Source organism: Gopherus evgoodei, chromosome 4 (genome assembly GCF_007399415.2).
Source record: "Gopherus evgoodei ecotype Sinaloan lineage chromosome 4, rGopEvg1_v1.p, whole genome shotgun sequence".
Lineage (NCBI taxonomy): Eukaryota > Metazoa > Chordata > Testudines > Testudinidae > Gopherus > Gopherus evgoodei.
The window spans coordinates 15,963,673-15,989,906 of NC_044325.1; the positions used below are offsets into that span (position 1 = coordinate 15,963,673).

General features: G+C 41.5%; 1 protein-coding gene and 2 long non-coding RNA genes across 3 annotated transcripts in view; 1 reads left to right on the plus strand and 2 right to left on the minus strand.

Moving 5' to 3' along the window:
* HIF1A (hypoxia inducible factor 1 subunit alpha) overlaps window positions 1-11,219 on the plus strand; it is a 46,803-nt gene extending 35,584 nt beyond the window's left edge. Inside the window, exons 7-15 of the mRNA XM_030558529.1 lie at window positions 236-342; window positions 509-656; window positions 1,812-2,023; window positions 2,217-2,497; window positions 3,349-3,471; window positions 3,770-4,167; window positions 5,065-5,173; window positions 9,527-9,653; window positions 9,812-11,219. Of these exons, the coding sequence (XP_030414389.1) occupies window positions 236-342; window positions 509-656; window positions 1,812-2,023; window positions 2,217-2,497; window positions 3,349-3,471; window positions 3,770-4,167; window positions 5,065-5,173; window positions 9,527-9,653; window positions 9,812-9,963 (1,657 nt within the window). The 3' untranslated portion in view covers window positions 9,964-11,219. The remainder of the gene's footprint in view (window positions 1-235; window positions 343-508; window positions 657-1,811; window positions 2,024-2,216; window positions 2,498-3,348; window positions 3,472-3,769; window positions 4,168-5,064; window positions 5,174-9,526; window positions 9,654-9,811) is intronic.
* LOC115649699 lies at window positions 6,726-23,079 on the minus strand. Its single transcript, XR_003999890.1, has 3 exons — window positions 22,960-23,079; window positions 13,559-14,523; window positions 6,726-8,349 (listed from the first exon to the last, which is right to left on the minus strand). It is a non-coding gene; the product is annotated as an uncharacterized LOC115649699 (long non-coding RNA).
* LOC115649700 lies at window positions 10,424-12,148 on the minus strand. Its single transcript, XR_003999891.1, has 2 exons — window positions 11,872-12,148; window positions 10,424-11,681 (listed from the first exon to the last, which is right to left on the minus strand). It is a non-coding gene; the product is annotated as an uncharacterized LOC115649700 (long non-coding RNA).
* Window positions 23,080-26,234: the final 3,155 nt, after the last annotated feature.

A 26,234-nucleotide genomic window follows, 5' to 3' on the forward strand; every position in this document is an offset into this window, starting at 1 on the left:
GCTCTTGGTGACCCTACACCTCTGACAGCCATAAGCTGAGACTGGTCGACTGTATGGGTCACTCAATTACCTTGTTCTCTTCATTCTCTCTGAAGCACCTGGTACTGGCCGCTGTTGGAAGATGGGATACTGGGCTTAAATATACCATTGGTCTGACCCAGTAGGGCCATTCTTATGTTCATATTTATGTCTCTATTTCTGCTTTCACCTAACCTTTTTTCGTTTCAATTTAAAGAATTACAGAGCTGATGGGATATGAGCCAGAAGAACTCTTGGGTCACTCCATCTATGAATACTATCATGCTCTGGACTCTGATCATCTGACCAAAACTCATCATGATAGTAAGTAGAAAGACAGACCTATAACTCTCTGTAATTTAGATAAGACAGGGAAGGAATTACTTGAAAGTTTTTAATAGCAAGTGTGGATCTGAAGTGATTAATGTATATTTTCACTTTAGCCATAAAAAGCCACTTCATTATTCTGAAGTTGACCTTTCTGCTTTAGTGTTCACTAAAGGGCAAGTGACTACAGGACAGTACCGAATGCTTGCTAAACATGGTGGATATGTCTGGGTTGAAACTCAAGCAACTGTTATATACAGCACTAAGAACTCCCAACCACAGTGCATAGTGTGCGTAAATTACGTCTTAAGGTAAGCTGTGAGCAGTTAAACACTTTTTGCAGGTTTCTTTATTATAGATTGAGCCAAAGCCCAAAGGATCTGACCTCAAGTTTAGACAGGTGCTGGCACTTGCTATCTCCTTTATAAACAATGCTTTGCAATTGCGTAGAAAATTGCCAGTTACAGGGTTAAGGGAGCAATAAACTGGAAAGTAGAGTTACTGTTTAATGTATACCTAAACTCCCACTGATGTCAATGGGGAAATCTGAATGTAGAATGAGGATGGACTTTGCAGGAGGGCTGCGGAGTACACGAGGTGGCTCAGGGTAGGGGTGTGGGATGCAGGCTCTGGCCTGGCGCCATTATCTCGAGCAGCTCCAGGGTGGCAGTGGGGCTAAGGCAGGGACATGGTGCTGGCTGCTTCTGGGAGTGGTGCAAGGCCAGGACAGGCAGGGGAGCCTGCCTTAGCCCTGCTGTGCCATGGGGCTGGCAACCCCGCAGGCCAGATTAAAAGCCCTCATAGGCTGGATCCGGCCTGCAGGCCATAGTTTGCCCTCCCCTAGGCTAGATAGATGTAAATTGGAGATCTGGACCTTTGTCTGCAGTTCAATATGCCTTTTTGTCTGCAGTTTTTCAGTGGGGTGTTAACTCTGTCACAAAGCATTAGTAGTTAAAATATAATCTTTTCTACCGTTTCTTCATCAGTGTGACTTTTTGTTTACTCAAAACTTTTTTTTTAACTTTTCACCAGTAAAATAACTGCATTGCTGATATTGACTACAGTTTGCTGTTTTTGGAAATCTTCTGAACTTCTTCGAAATTGTGAATGAATTTGTAATAACCATTAAGACAACATATAAGTGTTGTAAAAAAAAAATTGTTAAAAGATTTCCATCTCTGTGTTTGGTATTTTTTTTTTAAATCTGTTTATTACTGACATTTTCATAAAGCACAGCTTTCCTAATTACTTACGTGACGTTATCCTTTTATACTATCACAGTTGCTGAGAAGATTGAATTTAAGGGATGAATGGGCAATAGCAGAATTTTAAAAACTCCCATGTTAATGAAAATGCATATAACATGAGCAAAGAGAGATAAAATAGAATTGTCAGAATTGTTTCTAAACTTCCCATGAGCTGCCAGCTGCTCTTTAAAGAATAATCTTTCTTTTTGTTTTTGACAGTGAAATTGTACAGAAGGAATTATTTCTTTCCCTTGCACAAACTGAGTGCGTGCTGAAACCAGTGGAGTCTCCTGATATGAAAATATTTAGCAAGGCTGACCTAGAAGATACTAACAGCCTCTTTGAAAAACTTAAAAAGGAACCAGATGCTTTAACTTTGCTCGCACCAGCTCCTGGAGACACAATTATCTCTTTAGATTTCAGCAGTAATGGTGGGTTTGTGTTTAAGTCCGAGACCCTATTGATTAATAATATTCGTGTATGTTAAAATAAACATTAGAAAATAACTTGCCAATATCACTTGCCTAACCAAAAAAAAAATATTTCAGCTGCTGTTATTTAATGAGGTCCATAGACACGCTCAGCGCTTTTACTTAGGTTGATGGTTTTTTTTAATTTTTGTAGAGTCTGATGAGCAACAATATGATGAAGTTCCTTTGTATAATGATGTAATGCTCCCCTCATCCAGTGAGAAACTGAAGAATATAAATTTGGCAATGTCCCCACTTCCTGCCTCTGAAATTACAAAGCCACTTCGTAGCAATGCTGACCCTGCACTCAATAGAGAAGTTGTATCAAAACTGGAGCCAAACACAGAGCCACTAGAACTTGCGTTTTCCAGTCGCCGTAGGCAAGAACAGCCAGCCAGCCCTTCTGATGCAAGCACTAGCCAAAGCTCACCTGAGGTCAGTCATACAGTTTGGAAAGACAGTCATCAAAATAAATGTGAAGTAGGCTTTTGAGTAAATATCTCTAGACAATGTGGTGTGAACAGAGTCTTTAGAGTATTTGCATATTATTCTGATTGTATTTCTAAATTGTGGCCATATGCTGTAAATATAATTTAACATTACAACCTGTCAATAAAAGATTACTTTACCTTTCCGTTTGAAAGCTATATTTTTAGTTTTTGGTTTTTTTTTTTAAATTAGAGATTAAAAGTGCATATGAAGTGTGTAGCTGCTTTGAGTAGGTCTTTTAAGGAACTTAGGATTCAGAGAGATGCTTATTGCAATTAATGAGTTACAGCAAATCGGTGTATAAGCTTCTAACACATTTATACCTGTCCCACTGTCCGCAAACTGTGGCAGTCTATTAAAACTGATGATAGTGAAAACTCTGGGCATATTTAGATGAATGTGAATACTATCCAGTCCCATTCTATTTTCATTAATTTTTTGCAATTATAGTTTGGTTGCATGTTGTGTATTTTTTTTAAAGTGAAGCTATAGAATCACAGGACTGGAAGAGACCTCAAGAGGTCGTCTAGTCCAGTCCCCTGCACTCAGGGCAGGACTAAGTATTAGCTAGGCCATTCCTGACAGGTGTTTATCTAACCTGCTCTTAAAAATCTCCAGTGATGGAGATTCCACAACCTCCCTAGGCAATTTATTCCAGTACGTCACCATCCTGACAGTCAGGAAGTTTTTCCTAATGTCCAATCTAAACCTCCCTTGCTGCAATTTAAGCCCAAAATAACACAATGCTAAACCAATTGAAAATGTGTACTTAAAACTGAATTGAATTGTCTTAACAGCCCTGTAGTCCCAATGACTATTGCTTTGACGTGGATAATGATATGGCTAATGAGTTTAAGCTGGAATTAGTGGAAAAACTCTTTGCAATAGACACAGAAGCAAAAAATCCATTCACTACTCAGGTATGTACATTGTTAAACTTGTGTGTCATCTTAAGCCTATCCTAGAGCACAGTATTTGTATGCTTATTTTATCGAATGTTAAAATTAATGTGTTAAATACAGGAGCAGTATTTCTGAAAAAAAAATGAGTTGGTAACTGGTTTCTCAATAGTTTTGAGATATAAAAAAATGGTGCTCACAAAGCACTATTCCAGAGGTTTGGGGAGAGAGGAAGTGGCAGACTATTTACAGATCATTAAGGCATTCTTGGTATTGCACAGATTCGCAAGAAACTTTATTTACCCATTTGTTCTTTCAGGAAACTGATTTAGACTTGGAGATGTTAGCTCCTTACATCCCAATGGATGACGACTTCCAGTTACGATCCTTTGATCAGCCGCCTTCACTGGACAGTGGTTGCGCCAGTTCTCAGAGTGTGGCCACCAGTACCATATTTCAGCAAACTCACACACTGTCTGCTGCCGCCGAGGAAATAACACCAGTGAAAACAGAATGCATGGATGACATTAAGACTCTAATTGTTTCTCAGTCTCCTGTCCTCATAATCAATGAAACCAACAGCGCCCCAGCATCACCATATGGTGGAAATCGAAGCCGAACTGCATCTCCAATCAGGGCTGGAAAAGGAACATTGGACCAGACGGAGAAATCTTATCCAGGAACACCCAATTTGTTAACAGTCACTTTGAGTAAAAGGTATTTTAAAAACAAAGCTGAAATCCTGTTACCCATTAATCTTGAAGAAATTAGACCTGTAATATAGTTCTCTAGGCTGTACAGTAGATCTTTGTCTGCTGTCTTCTTTGATCCCTTTTTTTTTGAACAAGCTATATACCTTAATTTGTGCTTTAAAAGAAGATTTTAGGTTTAATGCACTTCACAGCAGACTGGAGTTGATTTTCCAGAACCTTTTTTGCATTTGTATTTACATCAAGCCTTTGTATAGAAAACAAGCAATTGAACCATTCTTGTTCATATTTTTTGTTCTGCTCCCCTTCATACCTGAGTTGTGCAAACAAAACAGTCCAGTAGGCCATCTGAAAGAGGGTACATATAAGTAATTTCTTGCCCAGTTTCTGATGTGATGCGGAGACTGTAGTTATGCCTTATTCTTATATGTTATGCTTAAAATAAGTCATACTTCAGCAATATGGATTATGGGCATCCATAACAGATTTTTATCATGACATGGTGTCACCAAATCAGAATTTAAATCCATTTGATAAAACCAAGTAGCTTTTGTCTGTGCACGGACATGCAAAATGGATATTTTAACTGCTCTCCCCAGGCCTGCTCTCAAAAGAGGGGCAGTAGAATGACACGTACTTAAGCTTTCTCTGTTTTTCTGTAGAGAGGAACTTTTTAAAGGGCAGCCAGTTTTCCATGTTAAGATCAGAAGTAGTTGACTTAGTAAGATTTAAAGCTAGAATTCTTTCTAATCATACATTGAAACAGTGAATCACTCACAGAGAAAATTAGGACACATAAATAACTGACTGACTGTCACTGTGAAATATTTATTTTACAAAGTGTTTATAAAAGACTGGCTTGAGGACAGTAGGAACTTTAACAGACTGAATCCATTTTTCTTAGATCTGCTGCCGTGGATGAAGAACTGAATCCCAAGATGCTAGCTTTGCATAACTCTCAGAGAAAGCGAAAGATGGAATATGATGGCTCACTTTTTCAAGCAGTGGGAATTGTAAGTTTTGGTGATATTTTTCTTTTAAAATTAGTTGTAATCTTACTGTTTCCAGAATTAACCATTGATACAGACTCTTGACTTTAGCTAGTGGCATATAGCAAAATCCTATGACCAAAGTAATCATTTAAGTTAATAACATCCTATGTCTTCCTGAAGCAAAACCCCTGATTTCAATTCTTTCCTACTGTCAAAATAGTTTTAAACTACCTGCTGCATCCAGACAAATGTCTTAGATAGAAGATAAACTTTTCATTTGTGAAACAGATGGGGATTTGTTTAAGTAGAAAATAAGGCATTGTAAGAACGAGACTTAAAAATCAATGTTCACCTGCTAACAACGTGTGTCATTGCTATTTCAAACTTTACCTCCATGTCCCTCAAAATCAGAGACAGTGCAAAGAGCTGGAACAGGAGCAGCACGGATTTGGAAGGATGTATAAAGCCTACAAATATAAATAGGTTTATACTTTTTATACATGTGCCTTGAATAGACAAAAGCAGAATGTTAGAATGGGAACATTATGGACTAAAAAGAGGGTTGAGGGCACCGTCTACCTGTAGTTAGTGATTGTACTGGTGAATAACCCATCGCTTGTCCTTAAAGCACCTGAAAAATTCCTTTTAAACAGCTGTGTAGTTTGTATTGTTTCACTTACCAGGTGTTCCACAACTTTATCATCTCTCATAAAATTATTTTAGCTAAATTCCATCTGGGGAATTTTGGTTTGGGGTTTGTTTTGGGTTTTTTTACACAGTTAGTATTCTGAAATCCTGGGATTTGACATTTGTACAGATACATTTCTCTGCCCTTGATGTATCTTGAGAACTTCAGAGAGCTCTTATTGCCTATGTCACTTGTCAAATAAAATCCGATTTTAAAAAAAAAATTCACACAAGTTAATTTTCTACAATGGTATGCGTCTCGAGACTTTTTCTGATTCTTCGATGTTCTGTAATGTAAGTGTGCTCTTAGAATATGTCTACGTAGCCAAAAAAAAAAAAACCCCATGGCAGCAAGTCTTAAAGCATAGGTCAACTGACTTGGGCTTGTATTGCAGGACTAAAAAGAGCAGTATAGACATTTGGGCTCTGATTGGTGCCTGGGCTCCAAGGTCCTCTCCCTGGCTGGCTGGGTTTCAGAGCCTGAGCCCAAATGCCTGCGCTTTCGTTTTTAGCCCCACCGCACAAGCCCTGCAAGCCTGAGTCAGTTGATGTGGGCTATAAGACTTGCTGCCAGGGTTTATTGGTTTTGTTTTCTGTTTTGCTTTGTAGATGTAGGCTAGCATGCTCTAGAGTGTTTTCTTCCAAATAGCGAATTATCCCTACATCATCTCCTGGCTTTGGAATGACTGCTTACATTTTGTCTACTGACTGTCTGACCACTTGTCTCCTGGAAGGCTGGAGAAAACTTTGTTGTACATCCAGTTCTTCTGTAAAGCTCCTGCAGATTTTTATGTCATTTAAAGGAACTCTTGTCTTTAAGAGACGCTAAGGAGAATAATCTTGTTTTATTTTTTTTAAATAAAACATTCTAACATTGTATTTTCATTCTCTTTACTCTTTGCATTCGCATGCATGTTTGTTTTTTCCTGATAGCCTTTTAGGAATTCATTGTTCTCCATCAATGTTCTAATGATTCTTGCTGCCTTTGTCTTGCATATTGTTGCTATGGCTGCCATATTTTTCCCATTTAGGCCATTTCAACAGATGTCACCACTGATAAAATAGCAAATGATCTGTGCTGGCTTCGTGTATTGCACTGTAAGCCAGCTGCTAAAATTAAGGTTCTGTTAAGGCTTCCATTTATAGAGTGCCTCTCATCCCCTTTCTCACGTTCATCATTTTCTTAATTTCTCCTTTTAGCTAAAATTTCGATTACTGATTTTGTCTCTGCTTAAAGGCAACGTCTTTCTGTCCATGTATTTGAAAATACCCTGGCAAAAATCTTAGGGTGCATCAAAGATTTCCATGTGTCCCCCTCACCCATCGCCTCTGGTTTCCAGCAGAGAGGGGGGTTTCGGGGCTTCAACTCTGTGGGGCATGTGTGCCAGGGCTTCAGTAGGAGCAGGGCTGAGGCCGACTCTGGGCAGGTGCCTCCCTTGGGGCTAAAGCTCTGAGAGAGACACCCCCACACCCTGCTTTTCAGGGCCAAAAGTCTGAACAGATGCCTCTCACAGGGCAGAACTCTGAAAACCCCCCTCCCCATAGGGCTGGAGCCCCAAACCCCAGCAGGCACATGACTCTCCAACTTCTGACAATTGAGGGTCAGTAAATTTGACCACTCGGATCTAGGTTTTACTGAGAACTAGTTCTAAACCAGCTTGTACAGCCTGCCCCAAGTGGAGCTGGAAGCATTTGACATTTGTTTTGCACATTTTTAAAAGAAAACTGGCACTAAGTTTAGGTTTATACGATCTTATATTTTAGGATTATGGAAATATAGATCCTGGTTTCATAGAACTACAGATAAAATTTTATGCTCCTGTCAGTGTGGCGTTCCATAGCTCTGTGTATGAAAAGAAACTGGAATATTGCCATCTATTATTTGTTCGGTGTATTATTTTTTTAAAACAAGGACATTTGGGGTACATCTACGCAGCAAGCCTCGGAGCTTGGATCAACAGACTTGGGCTCAGGGGGCTTGCACTACAGCACTAAAAATAGCTGTGTAGACATTCACAGGCTGGAGATTGAACTCTGAAGCCCTCCCCTGAACCCCAACATCTACATAGCTATTTTAGCACTATAGCTCCTGCTCCTGTGCTTCCCTTCCCCCCCCCCCCCCCCCCCGGGTACACTAGGCTCTGAGATTCTTTTGCTGTGTAGATGTATTCTAGTTCAAAAGAAAGACATTGGTGTCATAAGACTGCAAAACGAATGAATCGGAAGTTGGGAAATGTAATGTGAACTGCTCTGTTGCACACACAAATATACTAGCTATGTTAACCTTCCTGTGAAAATGTAATATTTAAATCTTCTGACTACTGAATCATTCATTTGAACCTTTTTACACAAACAGCAGTTTTCCTTGTTTATATAGATTTCACATCTGCAGAAAATTCTTAGCGAAAAAGTGAAGTGATTCAAAGTGAAAAGCAACATACCTGAATATTTAAGTCTCTAGGATTTTCACAGTATTCCACCGTCTTCAGCCCTCTGTGTTCAACAGCCATCTATCAGAGAAAGGACAGAACTTCCAAATCCGGGCACCAGTATTAGCACTCTTGCCAGCTGTTGCCCAGTTTCTAAGCATTCCTGTAGATGGTTGGCTTTTCCTTTGTCTTGCTTCCTGGTTTAGCAGACCTGTTTTCTTACCTATTCCAGAAAGCAATAACTTTCCTAGGAAGACACACACAGCCTTCTGCTCTCTCCTATACCCCAGAATCTCTTGTCTGCTGCTGTCCCAAGTGATTCTAGAGCCACAGCTGTGATTGGACGAGTCAGGATTCCACATTTGTACGGCCCTACCAAATTCAGGGTCTATTTTGATCAATTTCATGGCAAGAGGGGGTTTTAAAATTGGTCAATTTCACATTTTTCAGATGTTTATATCTGAAATGTCACGGTGTTGTAACCGTGGGGGCCCCAACCCAAAAGGTACCCGGAGGTAGGTCTGATCTCCTCTGAGAGCGGCCCTGCAAGTGAGGAAGAAATCCTGTCCCTCCCCAGCCCAGCCAGGACTCCCAGCTAGGAGCCTTTGGCTGGGACGGATCAGATGTCGCAGGGAAGGGCTTATTTCATGATCTGTGACGTTTTTCATGTCCGTGAGATTGGTAGGGCCCTACACATTGGCAATGAGAACAAAAGAAAGGGAGCAGCTGAGCTGGGAGGCGAGAGAATTGGCGTGTGGGAGCAAAATTTACATAACTAGATATAAAAATCATGTACATTTTTGTGCATGTGGGGATTGGGAACAGTAGTAATGCCATAGTAGTTCTCTCTTCTCCTATGTTTGTTTCCATTCACTTCAGTGAACTTTGCGGCCTGCTCAGGCAATGGCAGTGACCAGCAAAAGCAGTAAGAGGTGGCCGGGGTGTATGTATACATATAGTGCACACTAATGTTGAGGATGGTGGTTGGTTTTAGTTAAGAAGGAGATAACCTTGGTTTTATGTGTGTACCTTTTTTTTTTTTTTTTTTAAAGCAAGACTCCCTTTTACTTGTAAACATCAGTCTACGCTAATTTGCTCTTAAACTTTCTCTCAGATACTGAATGAATTCAGTTTTAAATAGTAGCAGCATGTTAGTAACTATAGTGACAAGAACTAGTGATTTTCCTCTTGAAATTTTTGCATACGTGATCTGCAGAAATAAGGGGGTTTTTTTTGTTTGTTTGTTTGGTTTTTTTAGGAATCTTTATTCCAGCAGTCAGAAGATTGCGGCGCGAATGCATCACTGTGTTGGAAACGTGTAAAAGGATGCAAATCTAATGGCCAGAATGGAGTGGGACAGAAGACAATCATCTTGTTATCAACTGGTTAGTGTTCGTGTGTGGGAGGGAGGGAGGGGGGAAATGAAGTATTATAATGTAAAGCTGTATTGGCTAATGGGACTTGCCTCCCCCTATATACTAATTTGGGAAATGTAAAAATACAGTAAGTAATGTGCCCTTATCTTTATCCTCTTCCTTTCTAGATATAGCAAGTAAGCTCCTAGGGCAGTCAATGGATGAGACTGGACTACCCCAACTTACCAGTTACGATTGCGAAGTAAATGCTCCCATACAAGGCAGCAGAAACCTGCTACAGGGTGAAGAATTGCTCAGAGCTCTGGATCAAGTTAACTGAGTTTTCACAATACTTGTTCTGGTTTTTTTGGACACTGGAGAATCACCACCTAAAGCAGTCTATTTATATTTTCTATATCTGATTTTAGAAGCCTGGCTACAATACTGCACTAATTCAGTTAGTTCCGTTGCGATCCCCTTTCTACTTTACTTACTTTGACAGATTTTTTTCATATATTCTTTATGTAACAACTCAGATTATAGTGCATTTTCATAATTCTTTGGTACATACACTTAAAGTCCATTACATTTAAAACATCCTTGCAATAGCAGCTTTGAAATGCACCTGTTTTTAAAAACATATTTATTTTTTATTTTATTTTTTTGGCTTGAGAGTTTCATTGGCAGACTCCTACCAATAAAATGTCACACAGTAAAACAGTCAGTCTTTCCCGCCTGCTCTTCCTAAGTAGTTGGAATACATATGTTGTCAGTTATTTTAAAACAAATTTTTTTTAATGTTTTTTTATACGAAACAACAATGCTTTTCAGCAGTGCGTTGTAGCCACAATCGCACAATATATTTTCTTAAAAAAAAAAAATACCAGCAATTCCTCATGCAATATAGTCTACATTTATAAAACTAGTTTTTAAGGAGAAGAATCTTTGAGGATTGTTTTTTCTGTTGTTGCCTGTGAAATCATGTTTAATTCTTGAGGCTGTCATTGTTTTAGTCATGTTGTAATAGAAACTGTGTTCCTAAATGCTGTATTATGCTTATGACTGAAATGAGTATTAAGTAAAAGGGAAGGGTTTTTATCTGGAAAGGACGACAACAGCTTTTTATTTGGACACATTCTCTTAATTTACAGAGAGGGTTTGATGTTCCTAAAGTAGTCACTTCGCCAGCTCAAAAAAATCCCTCCCTGTAGTTGTGGAACTTCATGCTAATGTGTATTTGAGATTAAATCTAAATGTTTTTTTGCTTGCCCTGTGTGGTATAGATGATATTTCAAGCAAATCGTAAGACATCATGCATTGTTAGCAAAGTTGCCTAGTACATCGTTGAGTTGCTCGATATTTGATATTTTGGTTTTATGCACCTTATTGTTCTTAACATCCATGTATTCATGTAGATTTCAATAACTCAATATATTTTAGAAACCTTTTTATTTTGAAATAAGTAGTTGTCTCACAAACATCTTATTTCCTATATGTACTGTACAAATATTTCATTCACTCATTCTTTCTCTATGTGGTTGGATCTAACACTAACTGTATTGTTTTATTACATCAATAAACTATATGTGGACCAGGCCCCCTTGGGAAGTGTGGCATCTATTGAGAACAGTGACATCTTGATTTTTGTCATTTATGTTTATGTGGTTACTGCTAACCAGTGTTCACTAATTTCAGTAAAATCCTCTCTAAGAAGTTAAAAAGGAATTTCCTGATTTGGACCTCAAAACCTATCAAGTCAATCATTTATCTGAGCCTATTCAGTACTAAATAAATTTTCAGGACAAAGACTTGTGCAGTCATTGGCAATAGATTTTTAAGTAATTTAATTTTCCTTTTTTATCAAGCATACCATCAGTTATTAAATGTGGAATGAAAGTGGGATGGAAAATATAGTTTTTGTGATAACAATGGCAAATCTTTCCATACCCGCCCAGCTACCAGCTGTCAGGCTAACTATCAAAGACAAAGCACGTAAAATTTGTCAGAGAAATCAGTTAAATTTGGACTCTTGGCATATAGATGAGATGGAAAATGCACCTGGCACTTGATTTAAAGATATGAAACTTGCTGTACTCTGAATGTGATTGTACCATCTGCTCGGCTTTAGTTTTGGTGTCAAGGTAACAGTTTCTTCATTTTGCTGCATTAGAATGTGGTGTCACTAGAACCAGCCTGTCGCATACACGTGGAGTGACAGTGTAGCTTCGGTCTAAACTTTAAAATGCACCTGGCACTTGATTTAAAGATATGAAACTTGCTGTACTCTGAATGTGATTGTACCATCTGCTCGGCTTTAGTTTTGGTGTCAAGGTAACAGTTTCTTCATTTTGCTGCATTAGAATGTGGTGTCACTAGAACCAGCCTGTCGCATACACGTGGAGTGACAGTGTAGCTTCGGTCTAAACTTTAAGGCAATGTCACAGCAACTTTTTACAATATCCATGCTCTAAGCCGGGGCGGGCATACTTTTTGGCCTGAGGGCCACATCGAGTTTCCTAAATTGTAAGGAGGGCCGGTTAGGGGAGGGGGTCGTGACCCGGCCCCCACCTCCTAGCTCGCTCCCTGGACCCCTGCCCCATCCACAAACCCCTGTTCCCTGACCACCCCCGGACCTCCACCGCCCCATCCAACCCCTCCTCTCATTCCTGACAGCCCTCTGGGACCCCTGCCCCATTCAACCCCTATCCACGCCCCCAACCACCATCCCAAACTCCCTTGCCCTCTATCCAACAATCCCTGCCCTTACCATGCTGCCTGGAGCACTGGTAGCTGGCGGCACTACAGCCACGCCACCCAGCTGGAGCCAGGTCCTGCAGCTGCCACCGTGGAGCACAGACTGGGTCAGACCGGGCTCTGCAACTGCACTGCCCCAGGAGCTCACAGCCCCGCCGCCCAGAGCATTGCGCAGGCAGCAGACCGAGGTAGCTGAGGCTGCGGAGGAGGAGGAACAGCGGGGGAGGAGCTGGGGGGTCAGCCTCCTGGGCCAGGAGGTCGGGGGCTGGGCAGGACGGTCCTGCAGGCTAGATGTGGCCTGCAGGCTGTAGTTTGCCCACCTCTGCTCTAGACAATCTTTTTATACTTGAGACAATTTAACCTCTTCCTGGAATCCATGCTTTCTGTAGCATTTACACAAGTATTGTACATTTTTCAAAAACACCTAAATGACTTAAGGGCCTTGGCTCCCATATAACTGCGTCACTTTGAAAAACGGGACTTCTCATTGAAAGTCAATGGATCTTGAAGGGTAAAATGCTCGAGTGCCTGTCTTTTACAAATCGTTAACTTACTAAAAGTGATGGCTAAAAACATTCATCCATTTCTAAAACTATTAGCTGGATAAGATGCAAAATTCTCAAACTGAGAAGCCAATATTTTTACAATTAAATTGGGAATGTATTGGCATTTACTTCTGAGAAAGATTTACTTTAATGTAAGGAGCTTCAAAGTCAGTGACAGGATACTGCCAAAAGTCTACCCTCTGGGTTGCGTGTGTTGGGGGAAAAAAACAGAAAATACTGTGTGCCTAGCTACAGAACTAGAATTTTGTCTCGTTTATAGACTTTTACAGACACTAGGCCAAGATTTTAGATTCCTGTTCTTGAAATCTCTGGTCCATAAGGCCTCTTACATCCATATTTGGGCAAAATGTTCAAAAATGCTGAACACTCAGCAGCTCAAATAAACTTGATTAGGAGCCTAGCTAAGCACTGGTTCTTGATAATCTTGGTTGTAAAGTTAAATTGCAAAAGAGTATATGACACATACATGCTTTGTATAATATGAAAATTCTAAAGTAACCTTTAACACTGGGCACACTTTGAGTCCAAACTTATAAAGATAGCCTCTAAATATGTGACCAAAACTGTACAGTTTGTCAATAAGTCCAAGGGAAAGAAGAGTTGCTATTCACTCACTGTTCTGATGACCTGTTGGTCCCTCTTCATGCCATCCCATAGTCCTTCATCTGCCTCTGAGACAGTTGCAGCAAAAGGAATGTGCTGAATTCTTCATGGCTTGACAAGGCAGCTGCTATCTTGAGGAGCAGTGAGAAAATTGTTTAAGAAGCTCCAAGTTCTCCCTTCCCATTCATAGGCCAGCTAGAGATACTGGAGAATCAGACTTCTAGACCTATCAGGCATTCGCAAAGACACTTCTCGGGTCTCAAGCCGAAGCCTACAACTCCACAAATCTTTGTCCCTTCCACCAATAGAAGTTGATCCAGTAAAATATTCACTGTGTGTCTTTCAACAACTCTCCCAATAGACTTGACTTTTCCCAGCTGAAACTTTTTTTTTTCTAAATCTGTCTTCTACCGTTCTGCTTCATCTTGCCATAGCACTCTGTGGAGCTTATTTTAGAGGTACCTCCCTTGATGACCAGTCACTACCTTACTAATCAGCCCTTATCTGTGGAAGATGATGATTTATCTGAGGGAGAAAATCATACTACAAGAATTAGAGGTAGAGGGGAAAGTAGACTCAATGCAACCCTTGGCTATTAGTTAACTAGAGATGGGAAGTGTCCCTGCTCTTACTGAGAGATGCCCTAGCAACCCAGGAGGACATTAGAAAGCAGACAGTTGGGAAGAGTATTAGTTGTAGTGTTGAAATGTCATTGTCATACACCAACAAGCCCTTGGAGAGTTTAGATAATGTACCAGTTGAAATGCTGAAGTAGATGTTACTGGTATGTACTGCCATAGACTCATTGAATTTAATCTTTCTGGGGAAATGCAGACTACAAATCAACTTTTCCTTCAACTGTAGCAAAATTGTAAAAGCTTGCAACTGAGTTATTTTGGGGATTTTCCCCCAGAATAGAATCATCAGCTCAAGATCTTCTCAGTCTGACTTCTTTCTTGAGATGATTTACCAGATCCCTGTGGAAACAGGATACAGCATGGTAAACCGTTCCACTCACTGGAAAGATAAAATAGTTCCTTGTGCCTCATAAATGGAAGAGAGTTTGAAAATAATACAACTGCAGGCCTAGTTAGTGGCTAAACAAATTTCACTAAACGCCAGTCTTGTGTAAAATAACCCAAAGTATCTTTAGCATTTGAAAAACTAAAGACGTTATTTTGCTCTTTATATATAAAATATGGTTGAATCAATTTTTTTTGCTTGGAATTTGGAAAGATGCATGCAATGGCTACACATAGGATATGTGGTGGTGGCAGAAGAAAGGAAATAAGCTAAAAGGCATTTTTAGAGGGATGGACTATGAAAGCAATACTTCTGAAAGACAAGCTAGATGAATTTTAATATCAACAAAATGACATGATTCAAGACTAGAGGCATTATGTCACAGAAGGTAGGTATTTTACAGTGCTGGTGAAACTGGAAATACTGTGTTCAGTTTTGCATACCTCAGTACACAGGCAAAGTGGAGATCACTGTCCTATAAACTTGAACGTGGAGTACTTGTGGCACCTTAGAGCCTAACAAATTTATTTGAGCATAAGCTTCCGTGGGCTACAGCCCACTTCACTGGATGCATGTAGTGGAAAATACAGTCGGAAGATATATATATATATATATATATATATATATATATACACACAGAACATGAAAAAATGGTGTTGCCCTACCAACTGTAATGAGAGTAATTAATTAAGATGAGCTATTAGCAGCAGGAGAAAAAAAACTTTTGCAGTGATAATCAGGAAACAGACTGGAAGTGGATGGTTCATTAGCATGGGGAAACAAAAAAAAATTATACAAAGTAAAAACTGTTTCCCCATGCTAATGACCCATCCACTCCCAGTCTGTTTCCCCATGCTATTTTTCCCCTACTGTTACTCACACCTTCTTGTCAACTGTTGGAAATGGGCCATCCTCATTATCACTACAGAAGTTTTTTTTCCTTTCCCCTCCGGCTGCTAGTAGCTCACCTTAATTAATTACTCTTGTTATAGTTGGTAGGGCAACACCCATTTTTTCATGTTCTCTGTGTGTATACTTCTTCCAACTGTATTTTCCACTGCATGAATCCAATGAAGTAGGTTTTAGCCCACGAAAGCTTATGCTCAAATAAATGTTAGTCTCTATGGTGCCACAATTACGCCTCAATCTTTGTACTGATACAGACTAACACGGCTACCACTCAAACCTACAAACTTGAGTTATCAGTGCAGATACATCAGCAAAGATTATTGCATTTCAGAATTCTGTCAGTTCTTCAGAATGCTGAAATTTCACACCCCTTCTCTGACAGCTGTGTCTCAGGCCAACCTCATATCACTACCTGCTGTTTTGGAGGCCTTCTGTTATGCCTCTGGACTTCTGTGTCGTCTGTGTGTCAACCTGATTGTTGTCATATGACCTTGGTATCTGCATCTTGACAATAAGTTCTGTGCAAGTGTATACTACTTTGTGATGTGAATAGGGTAATGGGAAAGGAGGCCACAAATTAGACAACTACACACCATTTACTGAATCCTCCTCACCCCCAGAATTGTAGTGTGGGGGTTGTGTGTGTGTTTGTCTTTTTAATCAAGTTCCCAGCCATGTTAACAGTCTCAATCCAGTTGCCTCTAACTCCCTTTTCTCTGGATACGCTTTGGTCAGAATAAAGACGTTTGCTGTTAAAGGAGTACTAGCACATGATGATTTGCTTCTGTAATTTCCCCTTGCCTGATCCATATCAAATATGATTTCTCAGACTGACCGTATCTAATACATCACAGCAACAAGAGGTAAAGCAATTCATTATAAACACAGCTCTGGGACTGTCAAATTCAAGCCTCTGATAACAGCTATCCTGTGAAAACTGAAAAAGGTGGGTAATTTGCAATTTAAATGTCCTGTGCTGAGATGCATGGAGTAGCCCCAGGGGACAGCATGGCATGAATGATACTCTTTGCATTCACACAATTGCCTGGTCTCCCCTCTCATGGGTACTGTACTTTAGGCTAGGGATGTGCAGAGATACTACTATCTTCTGCAGTATGTGAAACTGTAATAGCCTGTCTAGGTAATCATAGTGTGACTCCCCCACCCCAAGTAATTAAAAGCAACCAACGCATTCATAGTGTTGGTTTTATTGTTTGTTTGTTTGAAAGGCCAGAAGGGACCATTATCGTCTAATTTGACTTCCTGCCTAACGCAGGCCCTAGAATTTCACGAAAGCAAAATTGGCCCCTGTTAATCCAAAATATGAGTGTCCCCACACAGATGGGGGCTGAAATAACAAAAGGTGTGAAATAAAATGCAACTTTCTGTAGACCAGTCCTTAGTTTGGAAATGATGGTGTCTAAAGGTGAATTTACGGTGCTTTTGGGGAAATCCTCCTTTGTATATGTTTACTTCTGGCATATTAGGACAAGGAGGGACTACCCGGGTCACCGAGTCCAGGCCCCCACTAGCACAGGTAATTGCAGCGTAACCCTGATCATAAATTTATCAAGCTCCATCCTAAAAATAGTTGCCCCCACTACTAATAGGCGGCTGCTCCAGAACCTCACACCTCAGGGTTAGAAACCTCATATCCAGTTTAAACTTATTCACAGACAGATTAAACCTGTTTTTGCTTGTGCTCACATTGTCCTTCAGCTTAAATTGTTCTTTTTCTTCCATGGGGTTTATTCCTCCGATGTATTTATATACTAGGAATATTTCTATTTTTTTAATATTTACACTAATGCTTAACTGCTTATAGCTACATTATACAAGCATGCAGGCTATTAAAATAGCAACTTTGCCAGCAGGGTTGTTGCATTGATTCATACAGTACTGTAACATTCTCCTTCACAAATAGTGCTCTGGAATCCAGGAGTCATGGGGGCATTGAATACATGACCCAGCGCCTATAGACTAATACTGTGGTAGGCAAGCTAGGGCATGCGTGCCGAAGGCGAGACATGAGCTGATTTTCAGTGGTACTCATGCTGCCTGGGCCCTGGCTGCCGGTCGGGGGGGCTCTGTATTTTAATTTAATTTTAAATGAAGCTGCTTAAACATTTTTAAAACCCTATTTACTTTACATATAACAATAGTTTAGTTATATATTATAGACTTTTAGAAAGAGAGCTTCTAAAAACGTGAAAATGTATTGCCGGCACGCGAAACCTTAAATTAGAGTGAATAAATGAAGTCTCGGCACACCACTGCTGAAAGGTTGCTGACCCCTGGACTAGCATGATGTGGACAAGGGAGTAAAGAGCAGAGCAACAAAAACGATTAAAAGATTTAAAAATCAGACTGATGAGGAAAGGTTCAAAAAACTGGGCATGTTTAGTTTTGAGAAAAGAAGCCCTGGGGACGGAGGGAGGGAGACCTGATAGGTTTCATATATGTTAAGGGCTGTTACAAAGAGCACGGTGAACAATTGTTTGCCATGTCCACCCTAGATTGGACAAGAAACAATCAATTTAATATGCAGCAAGGGAGATTTAGGTTGGATATTAGGAAAAGTTTATAACTAAAAAGCTAGTTCATGGCATAGGTTACCAAGTGAGGTTGTGGAATCCCCATCACTGGAAGTTTTCAAGAACAGGTAAGATAAACATCTATTGGCATGGGGCTAGGTTTAGTTGGTCTTGCTTCAGTGCGGGCAGATGGACTAGACGACTCTCAAGGTCCCTTCCAACCCTATATTTGTATGATTCTATGCCACATGTGCAAGTCTGCCACTAAGTGTCTTACTCCTCTTACTAGTACCTACTAATGAATGGAACATGGGGGCTGCACAGATGTGTTATGTCACCATATAATGGCTGCAACCTGCACATGATAAAAGCCCTTATATTCTATATAAGCATGACTGTTTCAGGGGCTAACAATATTATGTACAGAGTCGGGTGAAATTTTTCAATCAAAAATTTGAGTTCAACCAAAAAATGCAGATTCAGCAACACCAAAATGTTTTATGAATTCATATCTGTATGACAAATGTGTTAATTTCAAGACAAATATGCAAAAAATCAAAATATTGTAGTTGAAATCAGAGGCATAATGAACTTGTTAGCTCAGAGGCCTTGACACACAAAAAGATCTGACGTCAGAGACTCCTTTGTAACAGCTCTTTGCTAGGAAAATTTGAAGAAAGACTGAAAAGCCCCATAATTCCCACAGGAATCATGCCAAGCCCATTTCTATTGCTCTCAATACAAGCAAATGACTTGCCAGTAACTCTGGACTCTCATTGTCTTGTTATATCTATACCACTTAGTAGAGCACTGATGAAAATGTGTCAGATAAAATGTCAACGGTCTGGTATTGTTCGGGAAGCAGAGTGAAGGTAGATGGCATATATAGTACTGGCATTGGCCAAGTCTTGCTCTTTGTTAGAGTATGACTGAACAAGGTTTTGGGTTAGTGAGATGGTTCTTCATGACAGGTTTGTACATTTGGAAGTTTGTATAAGCTACAAATCTACAAAATAATTCTATTAACAAAATTCCCACAAACCTATCATTCAACAAAATACTATTTTTCAAAACCATATCAAAATTCTTAGCCACTCACAGGTTTTCATATTGGATAGGTATTTTAATACATTTACATTATGTTTTTCAGAACAAAATAAAAAGGCGTTTGCTGACACTGAATGCAATGGGAGCAACTCTTGCTGTTTTTCAGTCCCTTAATTTATATGTCAGAAATATCAATAAATTGCATATTATTTAATACTTTTGTGTTGAATGTTGGCCTGAACCAAAATAAGAATATCAAGAAATTACTTTTTTTATATAAGTGATCTCAGGCATACAGAACAGCCCTTGCAAATCAATGTTACCTAGCCATTTTTTGTCAGAAACTACTCAGCAATCAGCACTCAGCAATTACTGTTTACGAGATGCAAAAATCTGAAAGAGCTTCAGATGAAAAAAAACACTCTTTTCTTTAATCGAAATAAATGAGTGGACTGTTGGCAACACTGAATTAACCCTATACCAGGGGTTCGCAACCTGTGGCATACGTACCAAAGGCGGCACGTGAGCTGATTTTTACTGGCACACTGCTACGAGCCGGGGTCCTGGCTACCGGCGCCACTCAACCTGCTGACGGTCTGGAGTTCTAGCTGCTGGCCCCTTGCCAGCCAGGGTCCTGGCCACCGGCCCCACTCAGCCCGCTGATGGTTTGGAGTTCCGGCCGCTGGCCCCTTGCCAGCCAGGGTCCTGGCCACCAGCCCCACACAGCCCGCTGACGGTCTGGAGTTCCGGCTGCCAGTCCCTTGCCAGCTGGGGTCTCGGCCACCGGCCCCGCTCAGCACGCTGCTGGCCTGACTGAACGGAACCCCCAGGCAGCAGCGGCTGAGCGGGGCCGGTGGCCAGGGCCCCGACTGGCAGAAGCCAGCAGATGGAACCCCAGACCGGCAGCGGGATGAGCCGCTCAGCCTGCTGCCAGTCTGGGGTTCTGTCCGCCAGCCCCACTCAGCCTGCTGACAGTCTGGAGTTCCGGTCGCCCGTCCCCCTGCCAGCCAGGGTCTGGGCCTCTGGCCCTGCTCAGCCTTCCTGCCAACCTGGGGTACCAGCAGCCAGCTCAGGGCTTTGCTCCTGGCCTGGTCACAGTGCTCTGCAGCCCTTATAAAAAATTACACTACAATTAACTTAAAAACTTTAAAACTTTGTATATTACAGTAATAGTTAAAACATGTATAATGTTAATAAATATATAGGTTTGATAAAACAAAGTAGTTGTACTTGTGTGCCTGTGCTTAATTTGTGTTTCTGATGATTTACCTTCTAAAAATTTTTCACGTCTTGCACCCCCAGGGTGTGTATGCGCTCCAGGTTAAGAATTACTGCACTAAACTGATAAGATCTGCATTTTTCTTTAATTTTAAATTACGCTTCTTAAACATTTTAAAAACCTTGTTTACTTTACATACAACAGTAGTTTAGTTATATATTATAGACTTAGAGAGAGAGACCTTCTAAAAATGTTAAAATGTATTACCAGCACGCAAAACCTTAAATTAGAGTGAATAAATGAAGACTCAGCACACTGCTTCTGAAAGGTTGCTGACCCTTGCCCTATACGCTATGAAATAAAAATGGTGAAAGCTGAGTCATAACTCTGCAAATAGATTGCGTTGTTTTTCCTCTTCACATCACAGTAAAAGACACTGTATTGGAATCTAAAATGTCATCCAGAAAGAGCAAAGGGTCTGGAATACTGAGAAATGAAGCTGCTGGCTTCCTCCTCTTCAAAGGTTTCCTGCAGACCATTAAGTGTAACTTGCACCTTCCCTTCACAGAATGAGGCCCTCCTGTCACCTATCACTGTTAGAGTTTTGTCCTATATCCCTAGCTAGCTCCTCTTTCCACAAAATCCTGACACACACTGCATGCTTAAATCAAACGCAGACTATACAAACATTTATATACAGATCTATAAAGTATGTACTACTTACTCTAGAACCAAATCCTGCTTACAACTAGGCTTTGTCTACACTGGCAAGAGAGAGACAACTTTCATGGTTCAGAGGTGTTAAAAACACATACACACCCAACGAAAGACAAAAGTTTTGCCAATGACAAGCACCAACAAAGGCTCTATCTGTCCCTTTGACTGTCAGCTTCCTGGGGGACAAGCACTTCATCCCACTCCATGTCTTAACAGCACCAAGCACTCAGTCAGCGATTAGTAAGGGCTGCATCTCATTCCCATTGACATCAATGGCAAAACTTCTAGGGACTTCAGTGGGCCTTGCCTAATTTAATAGTTATGAAAGGAGGAATCTGGTTGATTAGCGTAGGTTTTTGACTGTGGAAGCATCGGGACCAACAATCACATAGGTTGGGATTCATTAGCTAATTTGTCCTCCCTCAAATAATTAAGCCCATTGGGGTGGAAAAAGGAGTAAGAAAACATACTTAGGATGTTTCAGAGTAGAAGAAGTGAGCTGTAGCTCACGAAAGCTCATGCTGAAATAAATTTTAGTCTCTAAGGTGCCACAAGTACTCCTGTTCTTTATACTTAGGATGGTTTCTCAATTATTGTGATATTCTATTTCTGTTTCACAGTTAACGCAATCTGTTGGAGAAAAGACACCTGATTATATAGTTGTCCCAAGTGACAATTCCTGCGTTCATGTTAGATTCTAAAATCTATGATGCTCTTGGGAAAAAACAGCACATGTTGCTCTCAGCAGGCAGACACTGAAATGTACATTATTTATACAACTTTGCTACTGCTCCTTTTCCTGTACCAATGAAAGGTGCAGTAAATGAGTCTTTAAAATAATCACTAATCTTCTTAAATGGTCACCATTTCCATAGTTTTTAAATAACTCATTTAAAGGATCAAAGTCTACTACAAAGTTTTTATTTACACAATATTTTTTAAGTTTATTTTTGTATCCAAAAATTATTGCATCAAATACCTTTTAACACTTGGTAATTAATTCAAAACAGCTTTTTAAAATAACATTATGTTTGAAAGATATTAGTTGATGTTTCATATTAATTACTGTTTTGGAAAATAACAAAATGACCAAATAATTATGGTTTAAAAATTATGTTGCATACAGCATGATTATTTCAGAAAACAACTGACTTGAATTGATCCAAGAACAATAGTGTTTTTAAAATTACATTTTTGAAAGTCCAGGTACTTAAAATTACCATTTACTGTAACATTATGGTCTATAGGGACAACTAACTATAATTTTTCTTTCCATCTCTCTTCTTCTATTATGACTCTTCCACTCATACCTAACCCCTGTCCCACCTAAGAAATCTGCAACTCTCCTTCCCACGCTGGAAGAATGGTAACATCCCAATTTCATGAAGCAAACCCAGGGGAATTCAGATTTAAGGTCCACAATCTACGTTCTGACTTTCATTGCTTTGCGGAACACAAATCTCAACCCACCCAGCAAATCAAACTGGCTATCTAATCCCAAAGCGTTTGTCTTCACTCTCCATTTCTTTGTCTCTGTGGGTTTAATCCGCCTTTTGACACTTCTTAATGGCAATGACCCTTGGGTGCTGAATGATGTACCACCTACCTCGCTTTCCCCCAACGGTGTGAAAAACATCCCCGGATCCTGATGAATTCGTGTGAACGATGCTGCCAAGGAAATTGCTGAGGGGCCGTTTCAATTCCTGGCATCTGTGAGAGGTTCAGCATAAGGGTCATTCTCCCCGCGTCCCATGGCGGCTAATGAAAACGACCCCACTGAAAATGCAGAGCTAATGACTGACACCCTCGCGGGGCTGATGCCTGACCAGCCAGGCTGTGCAGCACCCAATGCACTAGTGCTGGATTGACTCGGGACACACTTTCTGTGCCTTTAAGAGCTTTCCAAGGTACCAGCTCTCGGCTGCTCTTGCCAGCAAGTCAGCCTGCCTGGGGGTGAATCTTACCTGGGTCTGAGGGGAGCGGGGCGCTGGCGGGCCCCCCAGTACCTGCTCCGAGGCGATTGCAAACAGCCCCCACGCAGGAGGCAGGTCCAGGCACCGTGCTGGGCTCAGCTGCTGGCGCTTCCTCCGCTGCCGCGGGTGCTCTGAGCCAGGGTGAGGATGCAGAGGCGAGACCCGCCCAGGTCCCTTCCACTCCGCCTGCTCCGGACCGCGCCCGCCCTACGTGCAGCTCAGCATCCCCAGCCGGGGCCAGCTGGGGCCGGCCGGCCAGCCGGCCCCCCCCCCCCCCGATACCGGTGCGTGCATCAGTCGCGGCTCACCCAGCGCCTGGCCAGCCGCCTACGTGTCTTTGTGCACGTCGGACCGGGGCTCCCTCCCTGGCTTCCCGGGCCTCAGCTCACTGAGGGCGGGAAGGACAACGCCTGCGGATCGGATCCGCTCCCCTTCACGCTGAAACTGGCTGCTTCGCTCTGCTTTCCGGGCTCCCCTCCACTTCTGTGCCCGGCCCCGGGAGTGGCATTTGCAGGACGCCGCCGTCAGGGGTGGCAAAAGGAAATCGGGTGCTGCTGCCCCGATTACATCCTCCATCCCGGCCAGCTTGTCTTTCCTGGCAAGCATTAAAGCACCAAGGAGTCTGACACATTTTAAACCTGCCTGTTAGTGGGAAAGCACCATCAATAGACAAACACCATCAAGACACGCTCCTTGCCCCAGCAGCTTCTAGCTGGGATATAGAGCAGGTGCCAGATCAGCCACAAAGGAGTGGAGACGGGGGGACTCCCAACAGCTTTGTGTATAACAGTCACAAAATATCTTGCATAAACAAACAGGTGCAGCTGCTTCCCTCTGTGTTGCCAGGTGAGGCATTGCCAACTAACCTGCTAGCTGAGCATCTTTCATGGGCTAGCAATTGCCTTTCCTCGCCTAAAGCCTTAGCTTTCACCCATTAAAATCAGTGACTTCAAGGTGTGGGATGAGGAGTTCAGTGCAAGACCCCTGGAAAAAATTCCTTCAAAGAAAGTGGAGTCAAGTGGAAAGTGTATATCAAGTCATGAAGGGAAGCTGAAGGTCAGTGATGATATATCTGGCTGTTCAGTACTCTCAGTATCTGTGGGAAGATTTCTCAGGCATTGCTGCCGGTACAAAAAATGCATTTGTCACAGATTATCCATTTATCTTCAGTCCATTTCCACCCTATGACAAAAATGGCAATTTGCTGCAATATCTTTGGGAGATCTTACTATATTGTTTGTGTATCCTCGTGGGCAGGGACAGTATATAATTCCATGGGGGAGTGGGAATCATGGCCCTCCAAGAACTAAGAACAGTGAGGGGGTGATTAGGCAAATTCACTCAGGTTGTAGCATCTTAAGAGACGTACCACCGCCTGAAGGGGCTTGCATATACTGGTTCCAACTGGATTCTCCAGAGACCAACAGAAAAAGAAAGGACTTTCAGTTAAAGAGCCCATGTTTAGACTGACTTAGGGGCCTTCTTTCTGATCCACCAAGCAGACAGGCCCTATGGTCTAAGGGGCCCCCAATCCTTCATGGGAAAGGTTGGAAGGACTTTGGCTTACTGAGGCCCCATAAGCTTGATTGGTGCCCTCTGGTCAGCTTTTAGCGGGTGTATAGGAACGTTTATTGGGTTTTATATGTTTTCTCATTAATACTTTCACCTTAAGAATAAACTTGCTTATAAAGAGTTATGATGTAACTTATGCTGTTTGTAGCCTTCGAAGAGAAAACAAACCACAACTGTTGGCCTGCTTTGGCAGTCTGCTTGCAGGGGATACCATAGTGTAAGCAGGGAACTGTGCCGCCTGGAAAAAACCATTAGCGGGGAGGGCGACACTGGTCTCTGCCCAAGAGAGGTGACAGCTGAGGAGCCAGGAGCCTAGAGTGAGTGCACTCTTGCTGGAGCATGGAGGGGGCATACAAGTGCAACTGCCCTGAACTGTGACACTCCCCCCACCTCTTCTTTTCTTTCACAATACTCCTCATCCACTGGGGGCTCTCCTTCTGCCTGGACCCCCAAAACCTGGCACTGAGGAGGCATGCTGCTGAGGGAGAGATCAATACCTGGAGCTGGGGACTGTGAGGGACACTCTGATTAGGGCTGCCATAAACCGCTGGCTGAGCCAGAGTGGATATATCATTGTTTACATAAACCCACACTGTGTAGCCCATAGAATTATTTTGCTATTATATTTTACTAATCCAGCCAGCTGTATCAAATAATATGTTTCTTTCTGAATTAATCCATTTCATATATGAGTCTTGTATTTTATCAGTATTAATGCCTATGAAATTAGGATATGTTGAGGCATATGTCAAGTATCAGAGGGTAGCCGTGTTAGTCTGGATCTGTAAAAGCAGCAAAGAATCCTGTGGCACCTTATAGACTAACAGACGTTTTGGAGCATGAGCTTTCATGGGTGAATACCCACTTCCTCAGATGCATCTGAGGAAGTGGGTATTCACCCACGAAAGCTCATGCTCCAAAACGTCTGTTAGTCTATAAGGTGCCACAGGATTCTTTGAGGCATATGATATGTGTTTCCTAATAATTATACAAAGAATAAGTTTTGCTGAAATGCAAGAAGCCTACCAGCTGGTATACAGTAGGATCCGCTAAATAGCTAAAAGTATGATCAGTTAAGAGTAAGTCAGCATAAAAGCTGGCAACCTTTGGCACAGATAGAAGTGGTCCCTGAACTTTAGGGAACCAAAGGGAGGAACTACACACAACACTGAACAGATCTATCTGGCGTCTGCAACCGTTTGGTAACCGCAGGGTATACCACAACCTGGAAGTCACCAAAAGAGCCTAGGTTGACAGTTTTTAGAGTGACAGGGGGAGGGATAGCTCAGTGGTTTGAGCATTGGCCTGGTAAATCCAGTGTGATAAGCTCAATCCTTGAGGGGGGCATTTAGGGATCCAGGGCAAAAATCTATCAAGGACAGTACTTGGTCCTGCTGTGAAGGCAGGGGCTTGGACTCAATGTCCTTTTAAGGTCCCTTCTAGTTCCATGAGACAGGTGTATCTCCATATTTAAAAAATGATTAATACATAGAGAACAAGTGTCATAATCCGCTAACCTATAGGATAAGTGTACCTATAAATTTCTTAGGGTACAGAAATAATATTTGGGTATAGTAGGTTGGGCCTGAATTACATAGCATCAAGATCCTATAAAATACCACATAAGGTTATCTTAGGGAGATTTCTCTTTTCTTTGTTCTCCTATATTCTATAGACTATCTTTTTATCTACCT